At 60.9% G+C, this 20,635-nt stretch overlaps 2 protein-coding genes across 2 annotated transcripts in view; both read right to left on the minus strand.

Annotated features, from left to right (window-relative positions):
- Positions 1-5,376, minus strand: part of PHLDB1 (pleckstrin homology like domain family B member 1) — a 32,988-nt gene extending 27,612 nt beyond the window's left edge. The window contains exons 1-4 of the mRNA XM_068916930.1: positions 5,353-5,376; positions 4,343-4,447; positions 3,320-3,443; positions 2,649-2,819 (exon numbers count right to left, since the gene is read on the minus strand). Of these exons, the coding sequence (XP_068773031.1) occupies positions 2,649-2,819; positions 3,320-3,443; positions 4,343-4,447; positions 5,353-5,361 (409 nt within the window). The 5' untranslated portion in view covers positions 5,362-5,376. The remainder of the gene's footprint in view (positions 1-2,648; positions 2,820-3,319; positions 3,444-4,342; positions 4,448-5,352) is intronic.
- Positions 5,377-10,259: 4,883 nt separating this feature from the next.
- On the minus strand, positions 10,260-20,574 carry ARCN1 (archain 1). The gene is made up of 10 exons (XM_068916931.1): positions 20,445-20,574; positions 18,877-19,140; positions 17,929-18,108; positions 17,481-17,686; positions 16,524-16,685; positions 15,570-15,735; positions 13,979-14,126; positions 13,499-13,607; positions 13,129-13,333; positions 10,260-12,141 (listed from the first exon to the last, which is right to left on the minus strand). Exons 1-10 carry the CDS (start codon positions 20,445-20,447, stop codon positions 12,052-12,054), a joined length of 1,533 nt encoding a protein of 510 aa, XP_068773032.1. The 5' UTR covers positions 20,448-20,574; the 3' UTR covers positions 10,260-12,051.
- Between the last annotated feature and the right edge of the window lie 61 nt (positions 20,575-20,635).

Here is a 20,635-nt window from a genome sequence, read left to right on the forward strand (position 1 = left end):
CAGGGGACACCGCAGGCTGGGGCTCTGCCTGGAGGCCCCTCTCTGCCCCGGCTGCGTGGCCGTCCTTGCCCGGCGAGCAGGCAGCTGCTGCGAAGCTGGCCCAGGCGGAGGGCAGAGCCGCCCGGCCATCAGGAGCCCCTCCTGGAAGCACGCGCCGCCCGGCAAGGGAGATGCCAGGGAAAGCGCACGGGGAGCTCTGCTTCCAGCAACTCCTGCCACGGCCGAAAGGCAGCAGGGTTTTAACGCAGCAGGTGTTTCCTGCAGCGAAATGTGGGGAACGTGGCGAAGCGGTCTGCCGGGGCTGAGCCTAGCCCCCAAGGCACGCTCTCCTGCATTTCCAGCTGCAGCAGCAGCCAGACAGAATGGCTCCTGCGGGGTCCTGTGACTGGATTAAGTCCCGGCCAGCCCACAGCACGGCTCCCTGGGAGGCTCAGGATCCTGGGGCTGCTTCCCGGGGCTCAGGGGCCTTCAGCGGCCAGGGCTGCAGCTGCAGGGGGGGCAGGGCAAATCCCCCCAACGAAACGATCGGTCCCTTGGCGCATGCAGCCCCCCGCCGCCGCCGGCAAGTGTATTGCAATGCACGAATCCCCCGGGCCGCGCAGCTTGACGGCCTTTGTGCAGCTTCCCCCGCTCCAAGAAGCTCACAGATAAATCACCACCTCTAATGAGAGGCTGTCAAGGAGCACAGGATCCAGATTTCTGACTCCAGTGCAACCCGACACCACGGCCCCTGAACGAGATGGCGGAGGGAGCAGGGGCGAAAGCCGCAGCCCGTGTCAGGGCGGCCGCGCAGAGGGAGAGGCTGGGCTGCACCCGCTCCTGGAAAGGGGCAAGAGGAGCGGCCAGCAGGCAGCCTTCGCTCCCCGGCTCCCGCAAGCACCGGGGCTCGCTTCCCAGCGCCCGGGACCCGCCGCTCGGCCCCGGCACAGCGCCGGCCCTGCCCTCTGCGCTTCCCCGCAACGTGTTGCTCGGAGGATGGTGGCGAGCAGGCTGCAGCGCGGCGCGGACAGAGGGAGAAGGTCTGCAGGCAGCGGTGCCCGGCGGAGGGCGGCGGGGAAGGCACCGCCGGCGGCAGGGCCCGGGCCGAGGGGCTCGGCCAGCCGCGCCGCCGCAACAGCACGCGGGGACTCGGCGGGGCCGCCCGGCCGCAGCGGCCGCGTCCCCCGCGCAGCTCCGAGCCGCCACACAAAGCCGGGCGCCAGCGGGCACGGCCGGGGCCGGGGCCGGGGCCGGGGCCGGGGCCGGGGCCGGCCGCCCCCCCGGCAGCCCCCCCCCCGCCGCCGCCGCCGCCGCCGCCGCCGCGCACTCACCCGAGCGGCCGCAGCCCGCTCCGCTCCCGCCGCCGCCGCCGCCGGGGAGGGCCCGCCCCGCCCCGCCCCGCCCCGCCCCGCCCCGCCCCGCTCGCCCCGCTCGCCCCGCCCCGCCCCGCCCGCTCCGCCCCGCCCCGCCCCGCTCGCCCCGCCCCGCCCCGCCCCGCTCGCCCCGCCCCGCCCCGCCCCGCTCGCCCCGCCCCGCCCGCTCCGCCCCGCCCCGCTCGCCCCGCTCGCCCCGCCCCGCCCCGCCCCGCCCCGCTCGCCCCGCTCGCCCCGCTCGCCCCGCCCGCTCCGCCCCGCTCCGCCCGCTCCGCCCGCCCCGCTCCCGCCCCGCCCCCGCGGGCAGCGCGCCGCGCAGCGACCGTGCGGCGGCGTTCCCCACCCTTTCTTTTTTCTTTTTTCCTTTTTGTCTTTTTCTTCAGGCTACGAGCAGAAAAATGATTCATTTGGGCCAACGGGGCAGATGCGGAAAATATGAGAGCGGCTCTGCACGGAGAGCGGCGGCAGCTGGGTGAAAAGCACGGTGGGGGCGCAGGGGCGAGAACCCCAGGCTCTCTGCCCCGCGCTGCGCCAGCAGCTGCCTGGGCCTCGCGCCCGGCCACGCAGCGCGACCCTCGCCCCCAGCCACGCAAGGCGGGCGAGCGGGACCGGCCGGCGGCACCAGCCTAACAGCACGTGCGCTTTCACGTCGCCCTCCGAGGCACAGCGACGCTGCCGCAGCGGCCGGCCCCGCTGGGGCGGGAGGCCGTGCAGGCTCACGGGTCGCTGCAGCTGGGCCCGGACACGCTGCTCCCGAGCAGCCTCGGCAGAAGCTTCGGCCAGGACAGCTCTGAGCTCCCTCACCAAGTAATTCCCTTCTTTCACGTGGGTTTCCCAAATCTGGCTCAAAATCTCTCTAGGAACATGGAAAACGTGCGCAGTAACAAGGGAGAAAGGGCCAACTTCTGCACCGGCCAGTCAGGCCAGAGAGAGCTTCCCTGCTCTCCCCCTGCACTCGCAGAGCCCCGAGCCGGGGCAAGGACGGTCCCCTGGGGCCACGCACCCAGGCGCGTCCCCGAGCTCCCGGGGCGAAGGGGCCGCACGGGAGCCACGCACCTTCGGCGCCCCGGGGCACCGGGTCCCGCCAGCCCAGCAGGCTGCACAGAGAGAGGACCCCTCGCCCGAATGCACCCGCTGGAGCCAGCGCTGCACGGCAGCACCCTCCGGCGCTGCATCCCGCCCCGGCGCCCCCCCGGCTCCCGGCACGTTCCCTGGCCGCCCCCCACGCTGCACTGACGGCCTCAAGGCCGCAGCCCCGTCCTGCCCGCGAGCCCGCCGCGCCGGCTGCCACCCTACCTTGGGTGAGGCGTGTGGGCCGCTGGACCGGCACGCCGTCGATGGCGCAGGCGTTGCCGCAGGGGTGCAGGGTGAGCGTCCCCCGCGCGTTCTCAATGTAGCAGTGCTCGGGCGCCAGCCCGGGGCCCTGCAGCACGATGTCCCTCGCGGCCGAGCCGATCGTGGTCCTCCCTACAAGGAGCAGCAGCAGCTGAGCACCCCGCACCGTGCGGCCAGGCCCCGCACCCAGCTCCCTGCCGTGTCCGCGGGCTCCGCACCCAGCCGCGTGCCCGGCTGACAGCACTGTCCTGCACCGTCACCCCTCCCTCCTGGGTGCGCAGCCTCTCCGGGACAGGCTGGGCCTGGCCCTCCGTCCCCTGGCCCCAGAGCCTTGTGCCCACAGCTGCGGCACGGCTCTGCCCTGCGTTGCTGGCCCCCAGGGGAGGCAGAGACCTGGCAGGACTCGTTGCACTTGTGGTTCCCCCCACCCCTTGGGATGCTGCGGGCTGCCTGGGAACAGCCTGCAGCTCCGGCCAGTTGCTAAGAGCAACCTCTCGAAGGAGCGCCTGGCTCCCACTGCGCTGGGTTTAATCCGCTCTCTAATCCCCGGCGGAGCCGCGGCCCCGCGAGCAGATGTGCGGCCGCCCGGAGAGGGCTGAGGAGCCCCGCGGGGCAGCGCCGGCAGCACTCACCTTCCTCCAGCGGCAGGAGCGTGATGGCCGTGCTGAGGCGGCCGCTGCCCAGGCTCACCAAGTGCGGCTTCTCCGTCTGCACCTTCAGCCCCTTGCCCGTGTCTATCAGGTCCAGGGGGCTGTTCTGCAGGGGCAAAGCGGCCGGTGGGCTGAGCAGGCCGGGCTCGGGGGCGCAGGCGGCGCCCGCGGCACGCTATCGCCAGCCGGGAGCACGCTGCTTGCAGAGGGGGCTGAGTGGCGAGCCGCGCTCGTGCCCCCGCGCCCCGGCACGGGCTCGGCAGGGTGGGCACGGGGACGGGGACAGGGAGCCCCCCGGGCCCGCCTGCGGGGCGAGGCCGGCGCAGGCAGGGGCTGCCTCTCCTCCTGCCCTGCACGGGGGACGGGCCGCGAATGTTCCCGGGCCCCTTACGTGCCCAGGCGGCCGGGCCACAGCTGGGAGGGTGCTCCCGGCGCCGCGGCCGCAGCCGGCTGCCCTGCGCTGCCTTCCAGCCCCGGCTCGGCTCTGCCCCAGCCCGAGGGGCCGCAACAGCCCCCCACCGCGCACAGGCGGTAGGCAGCCGGAGGGGCGTGCGTTCGCAGAGCCCCGCCAGCGCTGGCAGCGGGCCGGACAGCCAGCCAGGAGGGCGCAGGGACGTGCCGGCTCCCGCCTGCCCGCGGCCCGCCCCGGGGAGCGGAGGCGAGCTGCCCCAGCGGCCAGCCAGGGTCAAGCCCTGCAGGGCCCAGCGGGGGCTCGGGCTGCGTCTAACAGGATCCGCGCTGCCAGCCGCTTAGCTCGATTGGCTTTGCCGCCGATCCCCTAATAGGATTGGGCTGAGCAGAGGCCGCGGGCAGCCCCACGGCCGCACGGGGCGGGCGCCGAGCGCGGAGGGCTGGCGGGCAGGGGCTGCGGGGTGGCGGGGAGCTCCGCGTGCCCGCCCCCGCACTCTCCTGCGCCCCGGGACATCACGCCCGGCGCCGCCGAGGCAGGACGCACGGCCGGGGCAGCACAGGCAGGCGGGTGGGTGGCCCCATGCACGCACCCACCTGGATGATGGTCTGGACTCTGCGGGCCGGGCCGGCGGCGCTCCGGCTCGACGCCTCCATGGTGGCTGCGCCCACGTGCCCGGCGCTCTCCGGCACGGGCTGCTGCTGCGGGGAGAGGGGACGTCAAGGGCTCGCAGGCGCCCCGGCCCCTTTGGGGCGAGGGAGGGGTGAAGCGCAGGGGCTGAGGGGCAGCCAGAGCCCTTGCGGGGCTCGGGCGCTGACCCCAGAGAGCTCCGGCTCCCCCTCCAGAAACCCTTCGCCTACCCACGCCCGCAGGAGCCGCCTGAGCCGGGTGCTTGGCAGCCCCCTGCCCTGCCCGCGCGGCCCCGCTGCAGGGGAGACGCCGAGCGGCGGCGAGCAGGGCACGTGCCTGCTGCACACCCCTCCCGAGAGCTGCCAGCCCCCTGCGGCCCCCTCCCGCCTCGCAAGCCCTTCCCCGCCGGCTCCCAGAGCTGCACCGAACGGCAGAGAGCCTCCCGCCGCTGCGCTCCTCCTTCCCGGAGCCCCTCGCCCCCGGCCGTGCCGCCAGCCACACGGGGGGCAGCGGCGGCAGGGACGGGCAGCCGCGCAGCGCGTCCCGAGGGAGCGGACCCCGCGCGGGCACCGGCACCCTGCCGCCCGGCGTGCCCGCACACCGCCGGAGCTGCCACCCTGCTCCCTTCCTCCGCCGCCTAAATAGAGGAGCGCGGAGCGGAAACCGATCCCGTGAGCCAGTGATTTCCTGCACCAGCGCTCAGACCACTTGTTGCTCCTTGGCAGCCCAGGACGCGCTGGGGTTACTAAATTTACCGTCTGCGTCTGCTCCCCACGTCCCTCCCTTCCGCTGGGCCTTGCTTCGGCGCTTAACCCTTCCCTGGCAGCCGGCCGGGCCAGCGCGGGGTGGTCGCAGCCACGGCCCCCAGCAGCAGCTGCCCGGGGCCCTGCGGCGCCCTGCCGCCTGCCAGGGGGAGCGCGTCGCTCGCGCGCCCCGGCCGGGTGCCACCGCCAGGCAGAGCTGGCGCCCTGCTTACAGGCTGCATCCTGCAAACACCGTCGTCCCGAGCCCGCCGGCGGCGCGGCGCGGCACAGCACCCTCCCCGGAGACGGGCCCTGGGGGGGCCGGGTGCGAGCCCAGGGCTCAGCCCCTGGCGGCATCCCGAGCGCCGCGGCCCCGGCGCGCTGCCCACGGGGGCGAGGGACCCCCGCCGCTGCGCCAGCGCCGAGCGCGGCTGCGCCGGACGGCCCAGCACGGCCAGCCCGGGAGCGGGGGCGAGCGGGCCGCTATTACACACTGCGGAAAAAATGAAAGGCTGGAAAACAGCAGACGTCGGGTCCAGGGCTGGGACGCAGCCCAGGCAGCTCCGCTCGACGCAAGCGGCGCTGGCGGCCCCAAACCGGCGGCTAGCGGGCTCCACGGCGGGCCGCCACCGTGCCGAGCGGGACGGGGGGCTGGCGGCTCGGCCGGGTCCGTCCCACCGGCGCAGCCCCGGGCAGGAGGGAGCGCGGCGGCGAGGGGGGCTCCCCCGGCAGCCCGGCTACGTGCGCAGCACCCTCGGCTCGCCCTTACCTGCCAGGCGGGCCGGGCGCCGGGCCGGGCGCCGAGCGGCAGCCTCCGCGGCAGGGTGCCCATGGCCCCGCGCGCCCGCTCGCCGGGACGGCCGGGCACCCGGGCGGGTCCTGCGCCCCTTCGCCCGCGCAGAGGCCCCAGCACGCAGCCGGACGGGAAGGAGGAAAGGCGGCGAGGGGCCGGGCTCCCGCATCGGAAGGGAGCGGGCCGAGGTGGGATCCTGCGCGGCCTTAACCCCTTCCCGGCACGGCCAGCCCCACGGCGCGGGGCGCCCCGGCCCCGGCCCTCACCCTGCCCGGCAGCTGGGGCGAGGGCCCCGGCGTCCGGCTCCCTCCGGCCCCCGGCCCGCAGCCCCCGCGCCCGGCCGCGGCTCACCTCGGCGCGGCGGCGGCAGGAATGCAGCGAGGGCCGCGGCCGGCCCCGGCGGCGCCCCACCTCTGCCCGGGACAAGGCGGCCTTTCTTCTCGCTGCGCCGGCAGCAGAACGCCCCGCTTGTTCCCGCCGTGGGAAGAGGTGGCGGCAGCAAATGCCAAGGGGTCGGGCTCGCTTGCCACGAAACAGCAAACAGCCCCCGGGCGCGGGCGCCTGCGCCCCCCCGCCGGACACCCTCCTGCGGGACCCCGAGGGGAGGGGACGGGACAGGACGGGAGGGGGAGCAGCAGCAGCAGGAGGAACAAAAAGCCCTTTCTTCTCCCCAGCAGAGCCCGGAGCGAGGCCTCACCTGGGGACGCGGAGCCCGGGCTGCGCGGAGGGGTTTTGCTCCCGCTGCTCCGCGCCGAGAGCCAGCGCTACCCGGGACACCCCGGACAGCCCGGTGCGGGCACCCGGCCTCGCTCCCGCGGGCGGCCCTGCCCGGCCGCGTCCCTGCAGCAGCGCCGCCTCGCGCGCACGAGGGCCGGGCCGGCACGCGCCAGCAGGCGGCGGGACACGGCAGCCGGCAGCGCCCGAGCGCCCCTGCGCCGAGCGAGGGGACGGGCCCCGGGGCTGGCGCGGCGGCTGCGAGGAGACCCCGCGCCGGAGCCGCCGGCGCACCCCGAGCGCTGAGAGCTGCCTTTCCTCCCACCCCGCAGCTCGGATGAGTCACGGGAGGAAGCCGGCGCTGCTGAGCTAACGGGTACAGCACGCAGCATCCACGGCCGGCGGCCAACTTGGCGGCGCGCTCCGGCCCAGCTGCTGACGCGCTCGGAGCCGCTGCCCCTTCCCAGCCCTCCCACGGCCCGGGAAGCGCGGCCGGCACCGGGGCAGGCAGTGTGGCCGGAGGCAGCGCGGCAGAGGCAGGCGCGCGGAGCAAGCAGGGACGAGGCGGGGTGCGCGGGGAGCCCCTGCGCCCCAGCCCGCCGAGCCGCTCCGCAAGGCGCCTGCGGGGGGGACACGGCGGGACTCCCCGCCAGGCAGCGGCTGGAGCCGCCCACGCGCCGCCGCGTTCCCACGGCCGAGCAGCAGCCGGCCCGCGCCGTCCTGCCGTGGTGCTCCGCGGGAGACCGCCCCCGCGCCCCATCCCGCCGGGGACCGGGCGCCTCGGCCGCGGTTGCTGGGGCGACACAACACTCCCAGCAACAACATCGCCGTAAACCCGCTCCCCAACGGCCCCGGCGGGAGCCGAGGAATCCCGGCCGCACCCGCTGATCTCAGCGCTCCCGGGACGCGCTCCCGCACGGCCGTGCAGCTGCGGCCGCCTGCAGGCAGGGCGAGCGGCCGAGCGGCTCCGCCGGGCCGGCCGGGGCTCTGCCGGACCCGCGCCGCCCGCTCTGCCGCCCAGAGGCTGCAGCCGCCCCGGCCGCAGCGGGGGCCCAGGGCAAACGCGGCCTCTCCGCGCGCCCCAGCCCTGCGGAGCCGGGGGCGCAGCTCTGCCTGCCGCCCCGTCCCGCGCTCTCCGCGGACGCCAGCCGGCGTGGGACGCGCGGCACCCGCCGCGCCCCAGGAGGAGAGCCGGCGGCCGCGGCCGGGCGACGGGACCCCGCTGCGGGCGGCACGGCTGGAGGCGGCTGCCTCGACGCGCTGGCGCACTGGACCGCGGCGTCTCACCTGCAGGCCGGACGCGGGGGCGCAGCCCGGCTCCCCGCAGCTGCGGCTCCTCCCCAGCGACAGCTCTGGGGCTGTGCTGCAGGACGGGGCTGGGGGCTCCAGGTCACCAGCGCAAACCCATCACCCAGCTTCGTAGCGGAAGGGCAACGACAAATCTCTCGCCCTCCAAACGGCCATCACTCTTTTAATCTCAGTTTCTGGCCGTTTTGCAAATACCGTTATGTAACGGCAGCTCACGGGGGCTGCCACGAACCTGCAACCTCTGCACGCTCCGCAGCCGCCTGCTCCCACCAGGAACCCGTCTGGGCAAACCCAGATGCTCAAGAGTTCCCGAAAAAGCGCCAGGGCTGGCGCGACACCACTCCTGCTCACCCCGGCGCCCCGCTGCGCCCACCAGCAGCACAGCGGCCCCCGAAGGCTCGCGGCTGGCACAGGCGCCCGCTGTTTCCCCAGCTCCCGAACCCCGTTGCAGCCGCAGCGGAGGGAGCCAGCCCCCACCGCCGCCTGCCCGGCGCAGCTCGCCCGCGGCCTGTCCCAGGTGGGAAAGCAGGTGGCCCTTGCGAGCAGCCATCATGCAGGGCCCAGAGCAGCTGGGTGGCTTCCTGGGCCGGAGGCAGCCGGCGCGGGGCCAAGGAATTCCTCGGGCTTCTGGCCGGGGGGACCGCGGCGAGAGCGGGTCAGGAAGCTCGGAGTAAACAAGCTCCTGCTCCAGAGCGCGGCCTGCGCCAGGCGAGGACCGTTCCCACCGCCCGCGCTGGGCGCCTCGGCCGTGGCACGCGGGGACGGCCACGGCTCTGCCCAGCCCCGCGCCTGCCCGCGAGCCGCGGCGCAGAAGGCCGGGGGCTGGCGAGCCGCGGCAGCCCCCCAGGGACAGCCGGGCAGACCGGGGCTCCCGGGGCGCTCCAGACCACCCTGCAGCCCCAAAGCGTTTCGCAGCAACGCGCGTTCGCGGCCGAAGGGGGTTTCCCGAGCTCCGGCTCGCCCGGCGGGGCTCCCCGGGTGCCCTCGGCCAGGCTGCCCGGCCGGCCGGCCGCTCCCCCCGCTGCCGCTCCCGCCGGACGGTGTCGTTCCGGGACAGGCGGGCCCGGGCCAAAGCGCCACCTCCCCGGGGTCCGCGGCCCCGCTCAGCCGTGGGAGCGGCGCCCCGTGCTGCCCCGCCGCCCGGGCTCCCCCCTGCCCTGCCCGGCCCTGCCGTCTGCACTGCCCTCACCTCACCTCCGCTGCGCTGCGCTGCGCTCCGCTGGGTCCGGGCGGCGCCGTGCCCCGCTCCGCCCCGGCCCGGCCCGGCCCGCAGGGCTGCTGCCCCCGGCCCCGGAGCTGCGGGCGGCCCAGGCTGGGAGACCCCGGTGCGCGGCACCCCAGCCGCCGGCTCCTCCCGGGGTGGCCGGGGAAACGGCGCCCCTTCGCCCCCGACGCAAAGGCAGAGCCGAGAGCCCGGAGCGCTCCCGAGGCCGAGCAGGAAATCTTCAGAGCGGGCTCCAGCTCACAGCAGGACCGGGCGCTGCGCAAAGACGGGCTGCGCTACGTACTCGGCCAAAACCCAACCCTTTCTTGCAGACCTACATCGGCGCGCTGCGAAACGTGAGCCAAGACATGTACAGGGAAACCAGGTCTTGACCGTAACTCGGGGGAACGGGGAAAGAACAGCGATGAAGTAAGAAGTGGAAGGAATGGGCTAAGTCAGTGTCGCGTTGCCCTGGGACTAGCTCACCTTAGAGCAAGGGAGACACGCTCACCTGTACCTGTAACGCACAGCTAACATCCAGCTATCTCTAACTTTGCTTTCACTCGTTTCTGTGGTTTTAAACACAAACCAGAACTTGTGCAATAGCAAATACAGCCCACTAACTCTACCATTTACCAAAAACCATTGCGATACACAAGATTTTTAAGTTGCTCTTAGCTCCAAGAATCACCACTGCTAGTTCTGGTGCAAGCAGCTTTGCTGGAAGGCAGTTCGGCATTCAGTACCAGGGCGCATCCAGACAAGAAGCTCAACAATGTTCCTGCGGTCACACCTGAATACTAATACGAAAGCGCTCTAATTTTCCTCATATTTTAAATGTGCTCCTTCTGTCTCCAGTTCTGGATTTAAAGTTTGAGCAGCACAAGCTGCCAAAGCTCACCCTAATAGAACAGGGCAAGAGCCCGTTCAGATGCTTGTTTCAAGCAGCTCTGGAACTATTACAGGAAAACGCAACCTGCACAAAGTCAAAAGCAAACAAGACTGAAATTCTGCTCATATGATTCCCGCTTCTTTTGCATTGGTCTGATACCATCTGCCTTGTCCTCTATGGCACATACATATTGTGAAAAATCTAACCAAGCCAGAAGAATCTCAGCCAGTTTCCTTTTATAATACTCTTTATTTGATTAAAGAATTTGTATTCTTTGTATACACTGGAATGTGTTCTATTCCCTAGGCCATTATTGTACAGGGTTACAAAAACTGAGGTTTTTTTTTTTTTTTAATATCACCCTTGAAATTTAAGAAAAACGCTCCTTTGATGTCTGAACTAAACTCGACTCCATTTTAAAATCATACAGACAAGCAACTCTTGAACGCAACTGAATTAATAGGATTCATTGTCTACTTCACTACAGAACAGGGTTTGCTTCCCTTCCCTCCGAACACGCCACCCTCCCATGAAAAGAGTAAGGGTTTATTTCCTCACTGGTGTGTACTATTAACAGAGGAGAGACTGCTAACTTCTTTGGCAGATGGCCCTGTGGGAACTGATACACACTTATTCTCGTGGAAGTACTCTCCTTGGAGTGCAGTACATGAGTTTTTAGGACTTCTGAGGACAGGAGGCTGTTTGCTTTTCACTGTGGCCTGACTCTCACACTGCTCAGAACCAGCAGCCCTTCCTACAGCAGCAACTGTCAGCAGCACGACATCATTTGGTTGGCCAGTTACAGCCCAGCGGGAGTCAGGCTGGGACCACCGACCACTCGGTGACAGGCCCTGAATCAAATGGACAAGATGAATTTTGAAGAGAGCTCAGTTCTGTGGGAGGAAGTAAATAGTGCTATCCAGGCAGTCAGAGGAAGAAAATCTCTGCGACGGCAAAACAGCACACTCGGGGGCTGTTCGTGCTCCACAAAGGTCAGATCAGTTCAGCACATACTCTGGAAACTAGCATTTCTTCCCTCTCCGTTGCAAAGGGCTGAGAAAAAAACACTAGTTTCAGGCAGGTCCTAACAGAACTTCCAATCTGCGCACGGGCTGAATAAACCAGTCTCCACATCTGTTTATATCTGTTTATAGGTCTGCACGCCAACAGGCAAAGTGGTTCAACTTACCAAGAAACTCAAGCGGCTCAAGTCAGGATACACAGATGGTTCTAAATGAATGAAACCGCTTTAAAAAGCTGGCCCGAGAGCTTTCGCAATAGACAGCGGACCCTGACACGGGCCATGGGTCGCAGCAGCAACAAGAGAATTCAGAAGTGCAGTCTCTGCTCCCTAGAAGCCCACCCTTATCTAACCACACCAAACAGGATGCCTGCAGGCCTCCTGATAAGCCCAAACATAGGTTCACCATTGTGATGGCGCAGAGGCAAAAGGACTGAACATCTGAGCTATGACTCCCTCCTCCCCCCACACTCCTGCCACAATCCCCACCTTGGGAATCAGAGCCAACTTGTCCCACTTCTACCAGACAGAAGGGTCCAGTGAAACAAAATGCCCTTGTGCTTATTATCTTAACGCCTGCTTTCATCAATAGAAACACAAGTTGAAGGCAGAGGAGAAATTAACATGGCAGCACCAACAACACAGAGTGCGTGAAGCTTAAAAAAGGGAGAGTAATGTCTAGCACGCTCTGGGACTGAGCTCTAGTCAGCTTCGTGCGAGAAGAAGGGGAAGTGTCAAAGCCGGGTTCTCTGCGGAGATCTTGCTTTTCTGCTGGCCAGTAAAAATCTACCAAAGAAATTTGCAGCCTTTCTCCCCACGATCGTGTCAATACTCTGCCAAAAAATGTCTGTGACCCAGGAACACTGCAGATGGCAGATAGAGCCATGTGTCTTAGCAGAGAGAGGGCTGCGGCGTTCCAGACATTCAGAATAAACTTCGGCCTCTTATTTTTTTTTTTTTTTAATTTAAAATTTTCCTTTGCGATTCCCCATAGCTGGCATTACAGGATTTCATACTTGTCCACCAGGAAGGTGGTCTCAGTAGAAAACCTTACAGGACTGTTCCCATCTACCTGGGTCACTTTGGTAACCTGTGGAGATAACACACACAGTTAGTTCAGCATTTAGCACTGTACTCCCAAATCACACACAGCTAAGCAGAACTTTCCGATTAGCTCTTGAGACAGTCACAAGGATAAAATTAGCCCATCACTTTGAACCACAAGTCGGTACTGCAAGATCGATCTTTGTTCCCAGGAAACCTGAGAACAGGGGAAAGACAACACTTATGTCCAACCTTTACAATAACTGCGTGTCTCCTTAAAGCAGCCTGCAAAGAGTTAAGCACTTGCGAGCTACAGTTCAACGGAGGATAAACAAAGAGCCGTACGCTGAGAAGTCTTTTTGCCTGCAAGGTCGATAGATTCTCTAACATAAGTTTGAGGGCAACTCATTATTTAGAAGAGACACGAAGGCACAACTCAAACTGCGGGCAAGTTCTAGGAAGCTGCAGTTAGCAGAACTGTTCGCTGGCACCAACGAATCCAGCTAAAAACATCATCTTAATACTAATGCCTAAGCCCTCGCTAAGTGGGACAGCGGCGCACTCACCTCGTACCCTATGTCCCACCATGGCAGTTTTCAGCCAAAGAACGACCTGAGGTAGCTTGAAAGAGGTAAGATTCACATTGTGAAGCACTGGGCCTGCAAGGCCGTCTTCTTTAGTGTTGCCTACTCTTTCACTCAGACCAGCTGGGAGGCAGAGGAAGGGGCAATTTCAGATTCACAGAGAATAAGAGCAAAGCAAGAGGAGAGCACAGCACTGTGACAAAGAGCTGTCCTTGAGGAAGAAGACGGCCTATCTCTCTGTCACCTCTCTAGAGAAGACGACAGCACAATAGGGCAGACATCTAAAGAACGTCAGCGGCACAGGTAAGCAGACGCCACAAACGTAGCCAGGCAGGCTAAGGGCAGCTCCCCTCAACGTTATTAGCATGAAACAGCAACAGCATGTTCTGCAAGCACCCCCAGAACTTTCGGCTCTTTCAGAGCAAGTCCTGCACCAGCTGTGACCATACCTGTATGTTGCAATAGTTCTTTTTGGAGACAAAGGAGACTTGCACTGGGAAGAAGTCGTTTGGCTGCCCTGCTATGCTGAATTCCAGGCTGCCGCTCTTGTTTTTGGCATCTATCACTGGCAGGCACCACTCAAGGAGATTTCTCCGGCTATCGTGGCGATACTCGCCATCAATCTCCCCAATCACTGGGGCACCGACACCAGACCTAGAGCAGGCAACAAGGAGCTACAATAGCTTATCTGTCTATAGCTAAGGGTATGTTTGTCAAGGCCACAGGCATGAGCCAGACCTACAAACCAGGAAAGGAAAGGAACTGACAGGATACGGGAAGGCGCTTGTCAGCTTTGCACGTACGCGGAACGCTACTTACGGCAAAGGGATTGTGATGATCACGTCGTTCAGTTCTAGGCTTTCCTCTTGCAATTCATATTCGATGTTAACGTCACAATTGTTCCCACTTTCTGATGGCCAGCAGTTAACTGAGGGCACAAAAACAGTATGCTGACCCATGCAATCTTTGCAAGTGAAAGAGGTGTTCAAAAACTAACGCGCTTCAAAACCACAGCACAGTTATCACCGAGAAATTCTGACTTGAAGAACAAGAAAAAGCTGTTATTTGAGGGCATTACTGAAAACAGGACACTAGTGCGAACAGGTACTATCTAAACGGAAGACAAACACAGGTCTTCCCACCTCTGCACTCTGGTGGTCTCACAACATATCACACTCCAGAGCCAGCTGCACTTCTGCAAGGCAGGGTACAAGTGGGCAACCTGCGGCTGAAGACCAGCTTCTTCTGCCCAAGCTCCCCAGGCCACGTACAAAAGGCCACAGGCACGCTTGAACTCACTTGTCAGCGGAATGAAGGACTCTTCTGTGGTTTGCAACCTCCATTTCAGCACACCCACATCACTGTTAATAGGGAATGATTTCTCTGGGTTCTTCAAACCAATCTGCGATTCTGCAGTGAAGAGCTTCTTGTCCACGTTTGGGTGAGTCTGAAACGGGAACATATGCCCAGACTGTGCCTGCCACTGTGCTAATTTTAAGCCCTGGGACAGAACTGTACGGAGATAACTCAGGTGATGGCCCTACGCGTCCCTGAATATTTTCCCCTAGAAAACGCACCTTTTCATTGTTCCCTGCTCAGAAGCCCTACTGGACCACATCTGCTTATCACGGACCACATCTGCTTATCAACCTAAAATTCTTTCCAGCAAACGTTGATACATTAAGAAAAATCCACGTCACTGGAATTTTTACCTGCAATTTAGCCCAGACACTCTAGCAAGGGGAGTCCAGGGCTGGTAGTTACAGAAAAACTGTAATGACTCTTAAAATCTCAAATAATGTTTTAAAAGCATTCGCTCTTGAAGAAAAAGTGGCCTCCTAAAACGTTTCAACCTCACGCTACCTGGAAGAACACCTTGAAACCACAAGAGCACTACTTCTATCAGCAGCCTTTATGCCTATACTAACCCAAATGATGGCAGCCAAACTCCATTTAAATACGCTCTCATTGCAGCATCAAAGGTGAGCAGCTTTTTAAAAGCAAAGGATTTTTGTTAGTTAACGTTCACGTTACGCTAGAAAGACAGGAGCCAAGACTGGGTTTGATTTAATCTTCCCCCTGAAGCAGCACACGTGGGAGTACTGTTCAGAACTTGTTTATGAGATGAGCTGATAAGCAACCTAATACCTTACCAACAGACCTGCAGCCAGCTAAGTACAGATCAGTTCTTGGCCTGAGGAAGGATGGAGCAACGCAGCATATCAAAGCAAAACAGTCTTCAGAGCTCAGTAAGGTAACAGAAATACAAAGGAAGAAAGGGAAGAACATCTCTCCAAGAATCTTCTGAGGTTATAGTACTAACTGTAACCAAGGGCTCCAGCTCTGGCAATTGCTTTCGATACTTACAGCAATGGCAGAACACAAGTGACCAGTGAGGAAACAGCTTTCTAGATAATAAATTCATTCTTCATTGGCACAGTAACTTCATTTTTAACACTCCTGCTCCACAGCTAAAGCCAACATGATACAACTAGCATCAAGCAACACACCAGACTGCTGCAAAGTCCAAGTGAAATAAGGTGGCTTGCCAATGTGCATCAGCAGACAGATAAGGCTCTGAAGGTATGAAGATAAGCATGAGCCTGGACTTTTCAATTGAACTTTAATCTTTTCAGCATGAGCTGGCCCTATCTTTACGCTGCAGTAGCATCTGCAACAACTACTGGCACTTTCAATGCATTTGCTGAGAGCTGGCCCTATGTTTATGCTGCAGTAGTGTCTGCAATGACCACTGGTATTTCCAATGCATTTGCTGAGAAGGCTTAGACAAGAGCGTAGTACAGTGGCATGCACTGAAGCAGTTCCCACATTTTGCCCTGGAGAGCAGCAAAAGCGTGTTCAGCAGCATGGAACACCAAACAGCCTTTACCTGTAGCTGCACTCCCCTCTTGTCTTCGTTTTCTACATGGAGGCGAATCCGTGCAAACTTTTCATCAGAGATGTGCAGTACGATCATGCCATGCAGCTCCATGTTCTGTAACCCTCCATCACGGCCACAGGTCAAGGAAATTTTTTCTTCTATTTTCATGTGCACACTAGACAGAAAAAAAGCAGTATCTCAAGTCCCACACTTGGCATCTAACAGACAGGATGGGAGATTAGCATTCAGCAAGGACAGGCTGTATACTGAACAGGTGCTCAAAAGACTGCGATAGCCTCAAATGGAATAGCATGGACAGCACAACAGACGCACACAGCAACACTGCTCTGGGAGGTTAACTGGGGGGGGGGGGGGGGGGGGGGGCGCGCAATGATCTGCAGATACAAGTCCGGAATAAACTGAAGTCCAGATAAACAATAATGATATAGCATCTTGCTATGCTGTTCACTGAAAATCCCTTTAATTTTACTCCCATGAGGCAAGCTGCTGTAAAGGTGCTGAATTGCTGCATGAAAAACAAACTATGACTACTTGTATCCTATGGCACAATTAGACAGGAAGTCTTTGTGTCTGGGGAATAGAAAAAATAGCAGCTACATTACCTCATCTGAAGGCAAAACATCAGGAAAGAGAGCAGCGTTCCAAAAAGCAAAGGAAAATCTCCAATCTCAGCTAAGCAATGGATGTACATCCCTTTTTAATTAAAGCAGTGTCTAATCAAATGAGCTATCTGGCTTTTTTTTTTTTCCCCCCCTATGTGCTTTCTAAGATTTTGCCCATGACCTTTTACAATTAACATACCAGATCAGCACACAAGACTAACAGGAGGAAAAAGCCCATTCCGAAAACCAAGGAGGAAGATTTCTGATAGCTCTTTAAGCAACATCGGGATCATACAGATAACTGTAAGAACACTGCTTTCAAAGCAAGGACAATACCTACCTCTCCATGTTAACGGGAGGAGCAAGAACTTTGGCTGCTTCTGCGGAGCGTTTGCCTACAGAAGTCATGATATTTTCTCCTTCCGATTTCAGCTTGTCCACAAAGTTGTCCACCTCCTTCCCTTTAGCTCCAAGTTTCAGAGCTTTACTAGGACCTGAGGGCCTAAAGGACAAAAAGCATAAGCATCTCCAAGTCAGTTTATGGCAAGAGATTCATCCTTCCTCAGCTATCATGCATTATTACAACTGGACTATCCCCGCATTGCCACATTCGCCTTTGCAGCCTTTTTCAGGGCGTACCAAGTATACGACAGATGGTCTCGTACGTAGGACAATAGATTACAAAGTAGATCTGGATTCCGTTCCCAGTACTACCAGTACCTGGTACCCTCATATTCTCAGACACAAAATGAGAAGCGCACTGCCCTTCAAGGATTTTATACTATGAGATGCTCAGATGCTACAGTGACCACGTATCATAAACGCTCTTAAACAACAACAGGCTGGTCTAAAGACCACGTAACACATACTGGTCTGTAAGCACGCACGTTAAAGGCTTAGAGGTCAACAAACACATGCCAGCAAAATTAAGGGGAGTGGCTTGACCGTATCAGCAAGGACGGTAACCCAATGGGAGGGCTACACAAATAAGCCATAATTAGAGAGTTGCACGTTTTTTGCAGGAGCAAGGAAGACAAAGCTCTTGACCTCCAGAACATAGTGCCAACCTGGCCAAACCCCACCAAACTGGCAGACGCCACCAGCGTACAGTCCACAGAGGACTGCTCCCTTATGCACCAAGGCAGGCCAGTTATTTTAGTGCCCCTCTTTATCAAAAATATTAAAGCGACAAGAAAATTAAGCCGCTGGGGAAGGAGAACTGAAACCTTTTATTTGGGCACAGAGTTTTCAGCCAGTGCTAACTCCAAGGACCATTCGCTACCTACTACACACGTACCTGGCAGGCGCTGGTGCCACTTTGGGCTTCTCTGTTTCAATGATGGTCTCCGTGATCATCGCTGCAGTTGTGCCTCCAGACACAGCTGAACTACCAAAGCCACCAAAACCTGGTGCCTTTTTGCCCTGTCTCTCTGCATCCCTCCTGGCCTGCTGCAACTCCTTTGCTTTACGGCGCATCTCAGCTTTTGCCTCGCGTTCCTGAGTCTGAAGGGGAAGATAAAAGGCTGATAGAGCTTTGGGATCTCAGTCTGTGCCACACAGCAAGTAAAACTAGGCTGATTTGCTTGTAAAGCCATTGTGAAGGAAAAGAAAACAAAAGGTAAACATTTAGCTTAGAGAGAAGCAAAGCGACGTTAAGACCCGTATCAAAGCGGAATAACGTTTTTTCATTACAATGCAGCCTTTCCCAGACAGGGAATACCAAACTTGAAATTACTTCAGCTCACCTCTCGGACAGCTCGGAACACTTTTTCTTCGTGTGAGTCCATCTCAGTGAAGGTCCGTATTTGTGCCAAGTTTACGTTCTCACGGTAGCCCAGGGCAACAATTTCATCAAAAGCAAAAATCAGGTCAAAGCAGTGTTCAGAGATCTCATTCTCCTCCAGAGCTCGACAATATTCAGGGATCTAGGGAGGGAAAAACACGTAAAAAGAGTCTTCATAGAAACAGACGCCAATACGTTTTAACGTTTTCTTTCTGTTATGCCCAGACGTCAAATTTGTGCTAGATCCCCCACAAGACCTGCATGCTACTGAGCTCCTTAATGTTCCTCTCTGCTGTTGATAAACAACAGGATGAAGTTTTGCCATACTATTTACGTTATTTTTTCCTAACTCAAAATATTTAGACAACCTCTTAACTTCGCAACATTGTAACTCACAGAAACTTACGCAAACAAACACTGCACAGCTAGAGAACTTCCTGAAGGTCCTCTGGCTGTATATGACAGAAACAGGTTATAAAATTAACATAGAGACATCTGCACAAACATGCTACTTAGAAACGCCTTGAAAGTAGTGTTATACTTGCAGTAATCACATGCTGTAATGTCACGTTATTTTGTTTTTTGGAAGGAGTACAGGTGTTGTCTTAAGAATACAGCAAATATTTCATGCTAAATTTACTGTAGCGCCATCCCTTCAGTCTCACAACTTAAACTACAACCGAAAATTTTCTAAAATTTTCTGTAACTCAAAAATATTACAGAAACTTACAAGATCAAGATCACTACCTACTTCCATGTCAGGAACAGGCTCTAGAAAATGAAAATCTGTAGAGATGGAGGCAGACAGCACTTCAGTAATAACTCACCAGCAGGTTCCCTTATAATAGCATTGTTTCAGGCTACATTTACATGAACTTGGCATACAGGGATCTGAAGTGTAGATCCTTACCACTCTGGAGAAAAGTCGGAGTGTTTCTAGGTCTTCCAGGATGTTGCTGTTTTTGGTGGTGATCAGCACCATGTAGAGCTTCTCCATTGGCTGATATACATACCGCACGCTCTCTGTTTCCACAAAAGTGTGCTGCTTCCCAGTGTTCATGAGTTTCGGGAAAGCTGCCAGCAGCCCCTCGATGCGGGTCCGAGTCATCTCCACGAACTGCCGTGAGACAATGGCCTTCCCCGCCTTTGTGCAGACGGCTGCCGCCAGTAGCACCTGGGGAGAGTCCAAACATCCAGTCAGCTGCACCCTTCAGGGAGCAGGTCTCTGACACCACGAGGTCTCTGCAAGTCCAACACGCAATTACTTGCCCAAAGAGGGGATAGTTTCCAACTAACATTAAACACAGGACTGTTTTGCAACGTGATGTTTCTCCTCAATGCCACATCTACAGTAAAGTCACGTTAACAAAATACGGAAAGCTATATCGATTACAGCACGTGGGTGACCCTCCTGGGCGTTTCATACATGTTACCGTACCAACAATACAAAGGCACGGAGGTAACCGCCCATTTACATTCTCTGATTCTCTCAAGACTACCAAGGCTCCCTTCTGAAGTTCCTCCTCAAGGAAGATAAGCTTTTTAATTTAGTCAACATAAGGCATTTTCGGCAGCTAAAATCTTTTAAATCCCCAACCGTTGTCTATTTACAGCTCTCTAATAACGAAGCATGTACTAGCAGCTATCAAACGCAAGCTGATTTAAAGCCCCACCTGACACTCAGGGTAACAGTGCTCTGCGTATGGCCAGGTGAGACATTTGGATGCTCTGATAAAACTGTCAAACTGTTTCTGGACTGCCCTAGGGGCTCTGTAGCTTGACAACCCAGGGACAAACGGGTCCTGACGCGAACAGGCCAGAAGCAAGCTTCCATTGTGTAACTGCCCCGTAGGAGGTCTCACAAGAGGGCCAACTTGCACCCAGCATTCACACCGTGCTCCTAACAGGCAGGTCTCCTCTTTCACGAGGCAGCCCAGCAGCAGAGAGTACGGCAGTCTCTGCTGAGAGAAACGACGCTACGGATGGGAAACAAGGCACAAGATTTGCTCCAGCAGAGGAAAAGCTCGGAGCTGCACGCTGCCTGAGGACGAGAGGGGCTGACCGGCCGCCTCCGGAGCCTGGCGGTACACGCCGGTGCTAGAAACCACGAGGCCTTGCCAGAACCGGCGGATGTGACAGCCTAAGCGACCTTTAAAATGAAGCTGATCAAGCCTCCCCCGGGCAGCAGCCAGGGTTGGGCGGCCGGGCGCCCCCGTCACCAGCACCGCAGCTCTGTGCGAGTGCCCCCCGCTCCCGGAGCCCGCCCGCGGCCCGCGGCCCCCGCCCGGCCCGGCCCGCTCCCCAGCGGCCCGGCTGCCCCAGGCCGCGCCACCGCCCCCCGCGGCCCGGCCGCTGCCGGGCACCTCCTCCCGCCGCGGCCCGGCCCGGCCCGGCCCGGCCCGGCCTTGCGCGCCCGGCGGCGGCCCCCGCGGCTGGCTCCGCGCGGGGCGGGGCGGGGTGGTGCCCGGCGGCCCTCACCATGGCGGCGGCGGCGGCGGCGGCGCTGGGCTCCCGCTCGCTGCTCCGCACCGCCCGCGTCTCCTCGGGCAGCCCCACAAGATGGCGGCGCCGAGCCACGTCCCCAGCCGGAAGCGGCGCCACGCACGGCGCGGCGGGGCGGGGCCCGAGGAGACTCCGCCCCCCGCCCCCCGCCCCCCGCCCCGCCCTCG

The sequence above is a fragment of the Struthio camelus genome, chromosome 22, assembly GCF_040807025.1.
Source record: "Struthio camelus isolate bStrCam1 chromosome 22, bStrCam1.hap1, whole genome shotgun sequence".
NCBI lineage: Eukaryota > Metazoa > Chordata > Aves > Struthioniformes > Struthionidae > Struthio > Struthio camelus.

Excerpts from the sequence above, each read along its gene's own strand:
- ARCN1 (XM_068916931.1), bottom strand. Across the intron at positions 14,127-15,569 it reads AGAGGGGAGTGCAGCTACAG|ACTCACCCAAACGTGGACAA; the intron begins GTAAAGGCTGTT and ends TTCCCGTTTCAG. Across the intron at positions 13,608-13,978 it reads GTCCTTCATTCCGCTGACAA|TTAACTGCTGGCCATCAGAA; the intron begins GTGAGTTCAAGC and ends TTGTGCCCTCAG.